Genomic DNA, 16,836 nt, shown 5'->3' on the forward strand with positions numbered 1-16,836 from the left:
CAATGGTCATGGACAATTCCTTTCACCTCAGTGCTAAAGTTAAGAGGTGACAGTATATAGAATTAAAATCTTTCAGAAAAATAAGTCCTGAACAAAATCCCACATTTCTTTAAAAGTTCTGCATAAATTACTACATGTTTATGTGATTCTTCTAGTTTTCACATAATCAGCAGAAATCAGTTCTATCAAAAATATATTCCTTAAATACCATCTTGCTTTTACCATCTAATCTACCATTTATCTACCAATACCATCTAAATCTACCACTTATCCTTTCTCTATAAAGAGAAACGAGTACATGGCAACATTCAAATCTCTTCAGATTCAAAGTGGAGACTGCTACTGCCAAGCAATAATATTAAAGAAGTGTAGACATCAAATTGAAGCAAACAATTGCATGATTCATACCAGTTCAAGTGCTGCATTAGATATTTAAGAGCAGTAGTACATATTCCTGTTTCCTTAAGTTTTGACACTTTTTATCAAGTGTCAATCCCAATGCAATACAATTGAATATTAAATAAATTTCTGTACCTGTTGTTAAGCAATAGGAGAAGAGGCAAGAAGCTAGAACTGTTAATAAGTTGTTTTTACAAATTCAAAGCTCACATTTTAAAACCAAACAACACTTGAAAGTATGTTTTTTACTGAAGTTTTATCTTCTACTGAATTCCAACAGAATGGAACAGACAGTTATATATTTTATTGCTTATTTCTTTTTAGTGGCTCCAGGGATTTTTGTTTGTTTTGTAAACAATGAATGGACATGATCAACTACCACGATTTTAATGAGAGACTGTAAGTCTGACTCCCTGCTGTCTTGTACTTGTACAGTAAATTGCACTTGCACAGAATTGGTGGAAACAGATACTTATATTGTCTTTTGGCTCTGTTTTAAATTCACAGAGGACCCTTGTTGTAGTGAGATGAGGGTCAGCCTCTTCTCTCAATGAACTAGCAACAGGACAAAAGGAAATTGCCTCAAGCTGCACCAGGAGAGGTTCAGGTTGGACATAAGGAAATATTTCTTTACTGAAAGGATGATTAAGCACTGGAACAGGCTGCCCAAGGAAGTGGTGGAGTCACCATTCCTGGAAGCGTTCAAGAAAGAACTGGATGTGGCACTTCGTGCTATGGTTTAGTTGATGTGGTGCTGATCGGTCAAAGGTTGGACTTGATGATCTTAGAGGTCTTTTCCAACCCTTATTGATTCTATGACTCATTTTGCACAAACAAAAATAGCTATACAGGATACAAAGCAGTGGAGGATGAAGCTCTGTATTTAATGGTCACCTAGGAAAAAACACGCCAGATTGGAGGCCGGTTTAGGGCCTTATTCAGACTCAGAATGCAACAACAAGATTTTCTGCAAGACGTTTTGTAAAAGGTTCTGTGTTTTTCCTCTAGGTGTATAACTTGAATAAATAAATAAATAAATACACAAATATATCTGATCATGTTTATAGCTACTCAAGGCAGTAGCTGATCTTTGCTATTCAAGGTTTTATTAAAAAAAAAAAAAGCAGCCATTATTGCAATAATATTTTCTCTGATTTCTTTAGTGTAATTGACACTGCACATAGCTACAGATTCATCAAGCTTTAATAAGCACACCACCAGGTGGCTCCGGATCTTTTTCTGTACAGATTTAATTAAAACTCAAAGGACAGGGATTTTCCATTTTCCAGAATTCAGCAAAATTAGACACTTGATACTTACGCTGCCTTTAGACTTTCGAGTTCCCACAATTGGAGGTAGTACAGAGGCTTTGGAACTGCAGAAATAAGCCATATCTTAGAACTGTGTACACTATCACCATCACAGACACTATGTATCGATAATCAAGTCAGGTAACACCAAGATGGCTATGCAACAAAACTAATTGTTTTTTTCATTGCATGTTTTTACTAAGAATCACTCATTCTTGTTCACTAGACTATTATGCATAACCATTAACTTATTCACACAAGTGCATTACGTTTCCCCACAATGCATCTTTTATATACCGTGAATTTATAGAGCAGTATTCAGTGAATTACTATGTGAATGCTCCTTACAACGATTGCGATGAAAAGTTCCAGCAATTTCAACAAAACTGTTTACATAATTGATGAACATAACTTTTCACTATCCTAAACTCATTAGTTGCAAATGCTGTTTCCCAAAGTACTTCTGAGTTATTCACACTGTCGACTAGTTGCTCACTAAAAAAAAGAAGAAATATACACTATACTCTAGTTCATCTGCAGAATTTGGGTAAATTCTCTGAACTACCCCAGTTTATGGGACAAAGTTCCATTCTTTACATTTATTTCAAAGAAATGGCTCCCAATTTTCATGTTTTCCAAAGATATGAAAAGCATAAGTTTCTCCTAACAGACACAGAGTTTACAACTCTATAATAAAGTCACTGTTCTAGCCTACAAAAAATAGACCCAAACATAAAGCAATCTCAAGGGAGTACATATTCCACAAAACATTACTAAGCAAAAGTATATATAAACTGCTTTGGCGGCACCTAGTCTCATTCAGCTGCGCTCTTTTTTTTTTTTTTGGTGTCCTTTCTCTGACACCAATTTTGTGGTACATGATCATGTAACATTTATGAGATGAATTAGTCCTCTGAATTTCCATTTTTGCTTTTGTTTTTGTTATCTCAACTTTCCCAGAAGTTGCCAATAAGGTTTTGCATCCATACTAACTCACCCATCTTTTGTACTTTGCCGCACTTCGTAAACAAATTGACACACACAAACACACGAGAAGTATATCACACACTTTTAGAACTTACCCCTGTGATCTTCTCATTGTAGATTTGCTAAACAGCAGATCACCATATGGCAACTTCTTAAACTTTTCCCTACCCACTGCAACATAAATTTGCCCATTCTCCAGCTCTGACCCATTCTGAACAAGTTTTCCATCTGAAGTGTAAAGTCTGAAAAATATGAAAATGCTTAATTTGAATTTCCAGCTATGAAACCCAATAAAGTACAGTGCATGCCATGCAATGGTCAGTAGCTACAAAAAAAAAAAAAAAAAAAAAAAAAAGCACCCCCAAAACCAAGGAAAAATAGAGCAAAATAATTATTTAATTACAGTTTATATAAAACTAATGATGTATGAAGTGGTATGATAGATGAAATACTCTCAGAATTTCTAAAATTAAATAAATGACCTTGTACTTATAAGGTCTTCAATGCCTTTCCCCTGATACCTTGGAACGCATCTATTCCATGAGTTCCTGACCACCCCTCATACCAAGTTCCACCCTCCATCTTTGCTCTGGGCACCCTAGGAAGAACAGAGCATTCACACCTGAAAACCAAGGACCTGTTCACCTAATACAGAACAAAGAGATAATATTGCCCTAATATTGTATTGATCAGAAGGTTGGAAAACGGCTGTACCTGGTGGGGTAAGGCTGGAAGGAGCAGGCAATACAGCACTACATTATAACAAGAAGCTGTGTCTCTTAGGCACCTACCAATAATACCAATAATAATATGTCTATTATGCCAAGTAGATTTTTACCACAATGATTTCTGTTTGAGAAGAAAAAAAGCATCAAGGATTGGCAGGGAGAGATGGGTGGAAGCAGGTGGCAACACATTATTTACTTCATTGTGGAGTTTGTGATTTGATTTAAGGATGGTCAAAACAATAAGTAAAGAGGGAACATTCAATAATAAATTAGCTCTTTCCTATGAAGCATATTCCGAAACTCAACAATATTTATATTTAATTTAAAAGTCAACAATAACAGCTTTCACTTAAGTCTTACATGCAGGAATATTGAATGGCTGTCAGATGCCTTTCTAGAAGCCTTCTACAGGAGCTACTGTATGTGTTAGTCATAAATTTCAACACAGTGCAAGGAGACGTAAAATGATATATACACCTATACAATAAACATTTTGGGAAGAATAGCAAGAGCCTACCTTGAGTACACCCCTGACCTATAATGTGCAAAACATTTATGTTTAATAGATAAAAAAACTGTTTCAGTTGATACATATGGTGGCATAACCTTGAATAAACACAGAAAAAACCCATGCAATTTACAGAACCGGGAATCACACAATATCTGAGGTTGAACAAGAGCTCTGGATACCATCAAGTCCACCCACTCCATGCAGAGCAAGAGCAACTAAAGTAGGTTGCTCTGGACTGTGTTCAGATGTTTTTTGAATACCTGCAAGGATAGAGACTCTACAGACTCTTCTGGGCAACATTTTCCAGTCTTTGATGACCCTTACAGCAAATATATTTTTTTTTTCTGTGCAGGAATTTCCTGTACTTGAGTTTGTGCCTATTGCCTCTTGTCCTGTCACTGAGCACCACTGAGAAGAGCCTTGCTCCAACTTCTTCACTCATTCCCACCAGGCATTTATACACATTTAAAAGATTTCCCTGAGACTTTACCTCAGGACGCAGAGTGCCAGCTCTCCTCACGTGACAAGTATCTTCAACCCCTTCATCTTCATGGCCCTTTGCTGCACTTGCTCCAGTGTGTCCATGTCTTTTTTATATTAACCTCATGAAAGTATTCTAATGATATGTTTTTCCTGCCACAGAGAGGTACAGAAGCACCTAGAGTTTCTAAATGCAAAGACTGGAAGTTCTGGATAGTGAAACTGCAGCTTTTAAAAATCTTGATCACATTGCTTCTTCCTTCTGAAGAGGTATGCCAACTCTGAAGCACCCGATTTGTATCACTCAAATTTACTTTATAGTGTAAACGCTTCACAGGCATGCCAGCAATTCAAACAGCAATTTATGTTTCACTACCACACAGTCAACATCAGTTACACACAAACAATGAAAATAGAATAAGCGATCTGAAAACCAGCAAGAAGCCTACTTCTGAATTAGTCACACAGTGTTCTGCTAGATTGCATTTTGCTTTGGAGAACTCAGGGGAAAAAACAGCAAATCAGTGTACCACAGTTTAAGAATTGCTTATACATCTGCAGGTATATAGGGGTATATACAAACACGACTGTGGGTTTTTGATAGTCAGCAACCGGAAGGTCATGAAGCCCAACAGCTGGGATTCCTTGCTAGAGATCACAAAATTGAAAGAGGAATTGGAAAGGAGAGAACAATTTGCAGTCTTTGGAGATGGCTCCTCTCAAGCATGAGGGAAAGGTGTCCATCCAAGGAAGATCTAATGAGCTCCCCAAGAAAGTGGGACACTGCAGATGAAGGTATCCAGTACTTGACAGAATTAGCAGTGCTGGAAATCATTTATAGTAACCTAAGAAGGGATGACTACCCCAAAGATCCAGAGGATGTTCCTTGCACAATGGCCATGTGGACGAAGGTGGTTCAAAGCACCCCTGCATCATATTCCACCAGCCTGGTAACAATATATTACTCAAAGATGGATCCACCTGTAGAGGTGATGTCCTCCTGGCTCTGAAATGTAGAAGAAACTCTGGGCATGTCCTCATTCCCACAGGCCAGCACCTCATCTCTCAGGGGCAGACCAAGAGATCAGTCCTCTCCTGCCCCAGTCAGAGGGAAAGGAAGCCCCAAGCACAGGCCATGTGGTGAACTCTGGTTCTTTCTGCATGACCAGGGGGAAGACATGAAGAAGTGGGAGGTTGAACCCACCTCTAAGCTGGAAGCCTGAGTACATGAATTAAGAGGGAAGAGAACTGTTAAGAAGCTGTCCATGTAGTTGCTGCAGAGACCCAAGAAATAAATCAGGAACCTCTCAGACATCAAAGGACTGAGATCAACTCCTTTGATCCTGGTGAGGGGACCTCTGGTCTGGCATCGCAAAGGTCAGACAATGAATACTCTGACCAGGAACAGAAATAGGGGGTCCCTGCCTTTGGCCAGGAGAAGGAAAGGGATGATTTGGCCTAGTGGACTGTGTGGATTCGATGGCCTGGCACACTGGGTCCACAGAGGTAATAGCTTTGGTGGATACTGGTGCGCAGTGCACACTGATGTCATCGAGGCACAGAAGTGCAGAACCATCTGGATCTCTGAAGTGACAGGGGGATGACAGGACTTTTCTAGGCTGAAGTGAGTTTAACAGGGGATAAGTGGGAAAAACACACCATTGTGACTGGCCCAGAGGCCCCTTGTATCCTTGGCATCAATTACCTCAGGAGGAGATTCTTCAAAGATCCAAAAGGGTATCGATGGGCTTTTGGTGTAGCTACCATGACTACAGAGAAGATCAAACAATTATCTACCCTGCCTGGCCTCTGAAAAGATCCTTTCATCATGGGATTGCTGCAAGCTGAAGACCAACAAGTGCCAATTTCCACCAGAACAGTGCACCAACAGCAATATCGCACTGAGACTCCATAATTCCCATCCATGAGCTCATTCCTTGACTGGAGAATGATCAGCAGGACCTGCTCACACTTTAACAGCCCCATATGGCCAGTGCAAAAGTCTAATGGGGAGTGAAGGTTGACAGTGGACTATCATGGCCTGATTGAAGTCACGCCACCTCTGAGAGCTGCTGTGCCAGACCCGTTGGAAGGTCAGTATGAGCTGGAGTCAAAGGCAGCCGAATGGTATGCCACTATTGATATTGCCAATGCATTTTTCTCCGTTCCTCTGGCAATAGAGTGCAGGCCACAGTTTGCCTTCACCTGGAGGGGTGTCCAGTATACCTGGAATCGACTGCCCCAGGGGTGGAAACACAGTCTAACCATCTGCCATGGACTGATCCAGACTGCACTGGAACAGGGGGGAGCTCCAGAGCACCTGCAATATATTGATCATTGTGTGAGGCGGGCAAGACAGCAGAAGAAGTTTTTGAGAAAGCGAGGAAAATAATCCAAATTCTTCTCAAAGCTGGTCTTGCCATAAAACAAAGTAAGGTAAAGGGACCTGAACAGGAGATCCAGTTCTTGGGAATAAAATGGCAGGATGGACGCCATCATGTGCCCATGGATGTAGTGAACAAAACAGCATCTATGTCTCCACCGGCTAAGAAGCAAACACAAGCTTTCCTAGGCCTTGTGGGTTTCTGGCAAATGCACATTCCAGGCTATAGTCAGCTTGTGAGCCCCCTCTGTTGAGTAACCTGGAAGAAGAACCATTTTGAGTGGGGCCTTGAGCAACAATAGGCCTTTGAGCAGACCAAACAGGAGATAGCCCATGCAGTAGCTCTGGGACCTGTTTGAACAGGACCAGCTGTGCGAAATATCCTCTACACGGCAGCTGGGGAGCATGGTCTCACCTGGAGCCACTGGCAGAGAACACCAGCAGAAACCTGAGGTTGACAATTAGGGTTTTGGAGCTGGGGTTATCAAGGATCAGAAGCCCACTACACACCAACTGAAAAGGAGATATTAGCAGCCTATGAGAGGCTTCGAGTCGTCTCAGAAGTTGTTGTGACAGAAGCATGTCTCCTGTTGGCACCGCGTTTGCCTGTGCTGCACTGGATGTTCAAAGAGAACATCCCCCCAACACATCATGTAATCAGTGCTACATGGAGTAAGTGGGTAGTTGTGATCACACAGTGAGCCTGAATGGGAAAACTCAATTTCCCTGGAATCCTGGAGGAGATTATCTACTGGCCAGAAGGCAGAGATTTTGGAGCATTACCTGAAGAGGTAACTCGTGCCCAAGAAGCAATAACATATAATGAGTTACCAGAAAATAAAAGAGGCAATGCCCTACTTACTGATGGATCTTGCCATGTGGTAGGAAACCATCGGAGGTGGAAAGGTGCTGTGTGGAGTCTCACACGATGGGTCGTTGAAGCTGCTGAAGGAGAGGGTGAGTCAAGCCAGTTTGCAGAAGTGAAAGCTATCCAACTAGTCCTAGAGATAGCCGAATGAGAAAAGTGGCCTGTACTATACCTCCATACTGACTCCTGGATGGTGGCTAACGCCCTATGGGGGTGGCTAGAGCAATGGAAGAAGGCCAGTTGGCAACGCAGGGGTAAACCCATCTGGGTTGCTGCACTGTGGCAGGACATCGCTGCATGAGTGGAACACATGACGCTGAAGGTGCGTCATGTCGATGTTCACATGCCCAAAAGTTGTGTGATTGAAGAACACCAGAACAATGAGCAGGTGGATAAGGCTGCCAAGGTTGGAATAGCCCAGGTAGACTTGGACTGGGAGCAGAAGGGCAAGCTATTTACAGCCTGATGGGCCCATGAAACACCAGGACATCTAGGAAGAGATGCAACATACAGATGGGCTCATGATCATGGGGTGGATCTGACCATGGAGGCCATCACACAGGTTATTCATGAATGTGAAATGTGTGCGGCAATTAAGTGAGCCATGCGAGTAGAATCTCCCTGGAATAGAGGCGGTGGCTGGGTTTCCAAAATTGTGAGGCCTGGCAAACTGACTACATTGGACCAGTGCCACGAACATGCTAAGGCAAGAGCTACATACTCACCATGGTGGAAGCAACAACCGGCTGGCTGGAAACATATCCTGTAAACCAGGCCACTGCGCAAAACACCATCTTAGGCCTGCCCATCAGGTTGCTGTACCTCATCCCCATGCATGATCTGGCAAGCAGAAAAGCTGCTTTCGCATTGTCTCCTCTCTCATAGTTCTTCCTTACATCCCTATTCAGATGGGGGTGATCAATAATTTCTTTTTTAAAAAGCCACATGTGAAACTGCCTAAGACTTGGCAGCTTTGCAAGCCTTTTAATAACATGGAAAAGAAAAACTTCCATATACATAATGCAGGTTCTCATAAGTCCACTTATCCTTCTTTAAAGAGAAATCATATCTTCCCAGCATCAGTGGTCTTACCAGACCTCCTCTAACACTAACATAGTTTCAGTAAGCCTCAACAACTAATGTGTAACTTATTAGAGAACAACGATCACTTAAATAACGTATTTAATATGTATTTCTAGTATTTTAAGGAAAAGAAAATGAAAACTGAGTTAATAGAAAACCAGCAAAGGGAAAACATTAAATAATTCAAAATGTCATGTAGATTATCTTATTTTTAAAGAGTTAAAACTGAGCACTGAAGGGAACTTCTCAAAGGAAATCCTAGTTACATATTGAATGCTTTCATGTACATGAGTTTCACCAAAGAGTGACACCAACGAACAATAATAAAATGAGTTTTAAATTGTAAACAACCTGAGTGCAGAAAGAATTGATATCATGTAAAGGGCTGTTGTTGCTTTGTTCACTTCTGAGTTACACCAGCTGAGAATCAGACCCAGAAAGCTGCAACAGGTGTAGGTTTACTTTACTGCAAGTAAAAGTGCTAATTGGAGCAAAGAAATGCAGGGCTAAGAGAAAGAACTAGATAAGAGCTAATAGCCCACTGATAGCATTACCTTTATCTTTTCTCACCTGTATCAGCTCTGGGAAAGCAATCAGAAGAACTGAAAGACTACCTTATCTTCACTGATTTGAGAAAGCTTTTGCAAACTTAGCCTCAGACATTGCATAAGCTTTGAAGAATGATTTTCCACAAAAGACCCTTTCCCACCTGAGGAACAGATTTCTGTAATGTGCTCTGCATGGGGCAGCATCGGAATGTCAGCAATTTGCTTGTATACACATTGGCAGCCCACTTACACTGCAATGTTTCTCATGGACATCACATATAACATTTTGCTCTAAAACTTGTAACAGTCAACTAATACCATTTTAGATAACTTATTTTACATTGTAAAAGCCTTAAGGGACTTCTCTATCCAACAGGTCACCTCCTATTCCTGAGGTACCACAACAACTCAGAACAGATGAGATACTGGAACTGGCAAACTCCCAACTACAACTTTAGCCTTGGCTTTTATTAGGGGGCTGAGCAGACTGAGTATAAAGCACATCCTAGTCTTAGCCCAGGTACACAAAACCCAAAGAATCCGTAATATTTTTCTTGAAATTGTTTAATCCAATTAATTTAAAGAACGATCAAAATTAAAAGGTAACACAGAGCGCATGTATCTCGCATTCCAAACATCTTCACCAACTTTACCATGCTCATTTATTTTATTATAATATGTAGCTTAATTATTAGTACTAAATATATTGCATTATTATTGTATTATTACAGGCCTGCTAACTAAATATTTAATTAATAAATATTAATAAGAAATAACAGTTGAAAAAAATTCAGGTTATTCTTTTTTGAAACCTGAAGGTTACGTGGAGTTAATCTATTTCAACCTTGTGGCTTTTTGATGTATTTTAATTTTCTTATAGTGGAATTTCCCATGAAGTAGGAATAATCCATTATATCTACCCATGGAGTCTTAAAAACATATCTAGGTGGATTAAATGTAATTTGCAAATATTCAGCTTCCTGATACCTGTGAACAGCTCCACTTCTGAGGGTAACTTTTCCTGTAACCATTTCAAGAATATGATCCCAGTGATTCAGTGTTTTCCTGGGAATGAGGAGGCGCACTGCAGGGCTAATAAGGTCTCCGTTAGCAACCAGGCTGAAACAAAGCAAAGTAAAATAAATTGGAGGAGCATTTTAAACAAAACTCACCTGAAATGAACACACCACCACCACTTCTGAAATGGTAGTTCACTAACTGAAAATGCTACTTACAAAATAGTGTAGGGCTCCTGCAGTGGCTTTCGAAACCGTGCTGACACAGTGATTCTACTGTGAGTAACTGGCTTGACCTGCAAGAACAAAAGAGAATTAGAAATTACTCAGTCATAAAATGTTTGCCCTGACCATCATCACCAAGTGGTACAGCATGTCTGCAGAAAAAAGTTCCTGTCTTTAAAACATGCATTTTATTCTAGTGCGGCTTCACCTTCTACAGAGCATACATAATTACTGCTGCAGGTTTATGTACATAATGAATAACAACCACAGCACAGCACACCACAGTGCACCATGGCATAACATGTATTTTCCACTGAGAGGTCAGAATTGTATGGACATCTTTGGTGACTTCTCAGCTGTTGTCCTAGAGACCCCAAGAAATACTCCCAAACACTGTTCTTGCTCTCTTAGTCCTTACTGCTTATAACCATGGTGCAGGCAATTAAACTATCTTCTCTTTTTAACAGTAAATGCCACCTCTAGATCTCTCTGCTATTATAATAAGTACTTTTGCTCTTGTACAGGTCTTTACATCCAAATCCATTGGTAATTTATAAAGGTTGCTGAACACTCTGCTCATTTTACGGCAATGACTCAAAAGTGAGGTGAACCGCAGAATTTTAGCCCTCAGAACAAGACACAGGCTACTTAATTCCCAAGCATTATTCCCTGTACTCTTTTGAACAGACACTGCATTGAGATCAACATTATTGTCAGAACAGAAAGTTTAAAAAAAAATAAAAGAATAACCAAATCATTAGGAAGATTTTTTTAATTCTTTATCAAATCAAAATAAGGTGTTAAACCCAAACAAACATTCAGAAGTTATAGTACATGCGTTAACAAGTTGGCTACATTTCTAAAAACAATACCATAAAAGTTTAAAGGACTAAATAGCCAGCATGCACAGAGACATGCTTTCAAATAGACATACAAATTTTATTTAAACTGGCAATGTTCCAGTCACTGTGTAAAGCAGTCTAATGACATGATATGTTGCAGTGTTATCACACTCTGTGCTAAATTAACCAGTACTTCTCATTTAATTTATGAGAAATGATCTGAACTCCAGTGCTTTAAGTCACACAAATTCATTTAGTACTGACAAGATTGCTTTCCAGATCTTTCTCTTGTATACACTGGAAAAAGGAAGAGGTGCTCAACCCACTGGATATTCCAAACTGGCTAAAAATTATTATTAAAATAATCAAATCTGACTTCCCACATAACCCAAAGAACCTCACACAGCAAATTCTGCACCAAGCACTTAAATTATGGAGCTAGAATAGCTCTCTTAGGAGAAAAGGAACAACAAAACAAAAACAATACTGGCATTCCTTGGTGTATAATCACTTGAAGTAAAACACAGCAACAGGTAAATCCGTTGGAAAAAATCTGTTCTCAGCGTCTGCTAAGAAGTGTGTTCATTCTGAATTCAACTCTCTTCAGCTTCTTACCTTTCTCAAAGGCCCTTGTAAGCCATGTAGCCCTCTCAAACCTCTGTTTGACTCAGAGGATGTTTGGTCACCACAATATAAGAAAGACATGAAGCTATTAGAGAGTGTCCAAAGGAGGGTGAAAATGGTGAAGGGCCTTGAGGGGAAGCCATATGAGGAGGGGCTGAGGTCACTTGGTCTGTTCAGTCTGAAGAAGAGGAGTCTGAGAGAAGACCTCATTGCAGTTACAACTTCCTCACGAGGGGAAGAGGAGGAGCAGACACTGACCTCTTCCCTGTGGTGACCAGTGACAGGACCTGAGGGAATGCTTGAAGCTGTGTCAGGGGAGGTTTAGGTTGGATATTAGAAAGAGGTTCTTAACCCAGAGGGTGGTTGGGCACTGGAAGAGGCTCCCCAGGGAAGTGGTCACAGCACCGAGCCTGACAGAGTTGAAGAAGCATTTGGGTGATACTCTTGGGTGCATGGTGTGACTCTTGGAGATGATCCTGTGCAGGGCTAAGGGTTGGACTCGATGATCCCTGTGGGTCCCTTCCAACTCAGCATACTCTGTGATTCTGTGATGTGAAAGCCCACACCAGTCATGATGAAGGCAGGCAGAATTAGCCTTTGCACAGCAAAGTGACTAAAAGAAGCAATCAGCAGCAGGGTGGCATGATGATTTGAAACTCAATGCAAAGGGATATTTTGGCCAGAGATTTCTACAAGAGGAGAGACAGCAAGAAAGATGTTACTGCTGCATTGTGCCAGCAGTGCTTGTAGACCAGACTAGGAAGAAGACTGCAAGAACGGCTGGGGACCTTCCCTTTATGCAAGCAATTTACTAGGCAGTGTATTTACTCCTTAAGATGTATTTTGTATTTTGTCTTGGTACAAAGAAATTTTGTACTGGAATGTACATAAGCTATGCATTAATGCCTAGCATAATTGCAACTCACAGTCTTGCTGTTAATTCCAGTGTGCTCCAAAGCAGGTGGAAGATTCACTCTGGAATACTACTAGCTTGGAAAGAGAGTAAGAGGTTGTTATTATACAGCTCCTTGGGGAAGGCAAAGACATTTTTTGAGACTGCCAAATAACTTATGAGCTCAGCCAGAGCAGAAACATTTGAAGCACATTCTTCAAAATGTAACTAGTCATTTATGTCACCAAAATTTGAAATAAAAATTTATTGAAGAAAAGGAAAATAGAGCTTAAACTGCGTCATCTGAAAACATTTCTATTGCTGCTGTAAGCCATTAAGGGTTATTTTCTCAATTGAAGCATATAATAGAGAGCTTCAGAATACAGAAAAAAATAAAGGTAACTTTCTAAAGGGTATGCTACTGAAGGTTGAGGCAATATTGGTTTACTACCATAGCATCCCGTCCTAATATTTAGGCTCCAAATGCAGGTTGCATCCAAAAGGGGAGTTAGTTAATTTTGCATACCTTTACACCTTCCTGTGTAGCTGGCAGGTTGCCAAGGTAATCCCCTATAAGGTATTTAATATATAAATAGTAAAGATTTATATCTCTTTTTCTAAAAGTTGATTCCCCATCCATTCCTGATGCTAACTCATACCAGTGATACCTATGCTCAAACTCTCCCACAGTCTCTCCAAAAAGTCTATCAAAGTTCCCTGATGCAGTCTACAATACTCAGGTTTCAATGCTCCACATTTTACTGGAACTAGCTAGAAAGCATTTGCTAACCACAAGGGAGCCCTTTAGGATAGCCCCAAGTGTGCCCAATTACTTAGTTGTTCCCTGCAAGCTGATGAAACCATTTTAGCTAGGCTCCTCAGAACGCCATCATGTTATTGCACGCAACCCCATCACCAGGCCCCTGAGAAAACAAACAACCTGACAGATGTTAAGAGCTCATTCATTATTCAAAGAATTGTATTTCTGCCAGTAGTAGATATTATGGCATCAGATTGCAAGTTTATCTTTTGGGTTGCTCTCTCTGAGTCAATAATATTTCTTAAAGTAAGGCCTATTCTTAAACAAGCAAACTGCAGGGGATTGTTAAGATGGGACCAGCTTGGGCAGAGACTATTTGTCTTTTCTACTCAAACATGGCCTAAACCAGAACAAAATATAAACTTGCATTGTTTCTCTAAGTCTGTTTAAATCAATCATGAAAAGAATATGTTACTGTAATATTAGATTTGTTAAAGTAACACCACTAAAATCAATGTATTGAAACACTAAGATGACTATGACCATTTGGGATTGTTCAGCCTGGAGAAGAAAAGGTTTCAGGGTGACCTAACTGTGGTCTTTCAGTAACTGATGGGAGCTCACAAGAAAGATGGAGGGAGACTTTACAAGAGCATGTAGTGACAGGACAAGGGGGAATGGCTTCAAACTGAGAGTAGGTTTAGATCAGACATTAGGAAGAAATTCTTTACTGTGAGGGTGGTGAGGCACTGGAACAATGTCCAGAGAAGTTGCAGTTTGCCTAGATGCTCTATCTCTGGAAGTGTTCAAGACCAGGTTGGACAGAGGTTTGAGCGACCTGGCCTAGAGAAAGGGGGGCTGGAACTACAAGATCTTTACAGTCCTTTTCAACCCACGCCATTCTACTATTCTAAGAAGTATTTTGCACAGTGCATTAACAAGATCTGTTTCTGGGTGCTTGGAAAAGAGTAGTCCAGACTAAATTAAGCAGATGCTGGACCTTGGTGGCAAAAACTCTGAAAACTCTTTTGCCACACCTGATATGAACAGCAGGGGCAAGCATACTACTTCTTTTCTCGGTGTCCACATGCTCTTAGACACAGGCTTAGGCTATCACTGTTTCTCTGGAAGAGGAGAGAGATCTAATGTCTTTGGGACAGCTTGCCTCTCAAAGGCATGTTTTACACCTGCTCTGCTTCAGGGGCCAAAAGAAAGATATGAACTCTTTATGTTCGTGCAGTACACAGGGACATGCTGGTGCTGCAAATGAGTGAGAAAAAAGGAGAAAATAAATATATATTTTTAATGAAAGTTAAAAACACAACAAACCCAAACAGACAGAGGGAAGTGCCTGCATCTGGGGTGCTGCAAATGAGGTGTGTACAACACCTTTAATTTTGAAGCTGGCAAGCATGCAGACATGCAAGCAACTACAACATGGTATAATGTGGTGTACCACAATGCACAAGAGATAAATCTTACAGATGTCCAATGTATGTTCTGGCTACAGTATAGTATATTAAGCTCTCAGGGTACAACAATGAAAAAATTCAGCACAAGCAACTCTATCCCGCTCTGAAGTCATGTTTAATAAAAATCACACTGCACAATGATTAAAAAAATAAAAAGAGGGGGAGGAAGGGGAAAACACCATCTCCATACTATACACCTTTTCTCTACTTCACCTGACTGTCCTGTTCATGGAGTTTAGAATAACTTCTGTCTCACCAATGTTATGGTTATGGTTATGAAAAGTAAGGCACATAACTTCAATATACAGAAGCATACCTTAAGAAAAGACCAATTGCTCAGCCACTGTAAATCAATCTAGTTCCTTTGAAGTATATGAAGTTACAAACAACCATCCCAGTGGAAGACCCAGCCCAGGGTTTAATTAAAGAATACATCATTCTGCTCCTTATTTTGTTTGTAGGAGTACCATAGTGCTGCAGTGTCTGGAATAGCCTGACCCCTCGGGCACTGCAGAGTTACATATTAACAACAAAGTGGTCTTGGGTCAAAGTTTGTGCTGACATTAAGAGACCAGCATCACTAGCCCCCTAGACCCTTTATTTTCTTTTAATTTCACCAGCCATGTTCTCAGCTGATGTAAATCAGCACTTTCCCATTTACGTCAGCAACTGTAAGCACATTTACATTAATCAATGGTCTGGCCCCATTGTGATTTTATCTTTAAATTTTGTACATTTTCAGTTTGTTTGAAAAGACTCCTTCAAGGGCAGCTTCCATTTCCTACTGACAAATGTTGCCAACAATTTCTAATTTGTGATGAGATACTTATCTGAGGTATTACATGACAACATACAGCAGCAACACAAGGTATTCAGAGGAGGAAGGAGAAAGCACTGTGTCTGTTGAAACTCATAGGAAACTTTCAGTAAGCTGGAGGCAATTAATCAAACGAGAATTTGCAAGGCAACAGGAGCTAAACACTGTTGGAAATACACCAGGGGATCACAGACTCAAAACCACCATAATTTTTATTTTTCTATTCTATTCTATAATAATTTGTTATTTCCCACAGTGCCTCTTACACTAACAGCAGTGTGGATTTTCCTTGCTTCAGAGAGGAGTTACGATCTGTGAAATGACTTTGCAAAGCACCTTGCAGAGTCTGGAAAAAACAAAATAGCTAAACTCAACACAGGCTGAGTTCTGGGAGTGGGCATCAATCTGTAGTGTTTGACAATGCCGTAAACGCTTGAACTTCAAAATATATTCTACAGAGTCTCTTAGAACCCAAATTTCATCTTCAGTCATAATACACTGGTGTTTAATTTGTGTCAATGAATGTTAGCTCTGGGTGTCTCCTAACATCTCTGAAAATACAAAGAAAAGATTCACATCAGCATCTAACTGAGACATGGTAAAAAAATCCACAGCTGCTTTTTAGCAACATGCTATATATTTTTCCCTTATACTATATGCTAAATATATACAAAATGTAACAAACACAGACAAAACACTTAGCAAACACATACAACACATTGCACTATCTACTTTAGGTACTTACATCTTCCACTGTTGACTGTTGGCAAAAAAAACCCACAAAACTAAATGATCAGCAGCCAAACCACTACCTCAGGTACACTGTCATATGTACAAATATGAAAAACAGTTTTTGTAAGAAAATAATTTTGAATTAGTCTTTGCATATCC

The 16,836-nt window shown here is 40.2% G+C and overlaps 1 protein-coding gene across 1 annotated transcript in view; it reads right to left on the minus strand.

The window, feature by feature from the left end:
* Window positions 1–16,836, minus strand: part of DCDC2 (doublecortin domain containing 2) — a 57,174-nt gene that overhangs the window by 26,029 nt on the left and 14,309 nt on the right. The window contains exons 3-6 of the mRNA XM_064666031.1: window positions 10,533–10,609; window positions 10,285–10,416; window positions 2,792–2,938; window positions 1,720–1,774 (exon numbers count right to left, since the gene is read on the minus strand). Of these exons, the coding sequence (XP_064522101.1) occupies window positions 1,720–1,774; window positions 2,792–2,938; window positions 10,285–10,416; window positions 10,533–10,609 (411 nt within the window). The remainder of the gene's footprint in view (window positions 1–1,719; window positions 1,775–2,791; window positions 2,939–10,284; window positions 10,417–10,532; window positions 10,610–16,836) is intronic.

The sequence above is a fragment of the Pseudopipra pipra genome, chromosome 1, assembly GCF_036250125.1.
Source record: "Pseudopipra pipra isolate bDixPip1 chromosome 1, bDixPip1.hap1, whole genome shotgun sequence".
Taxonomy (NCBI): Eukaryota; Metazoa; Chordata; class Aves; order Passeriformes; family Pipridae; genus Pseudopipra; species Pseudopipra pipra.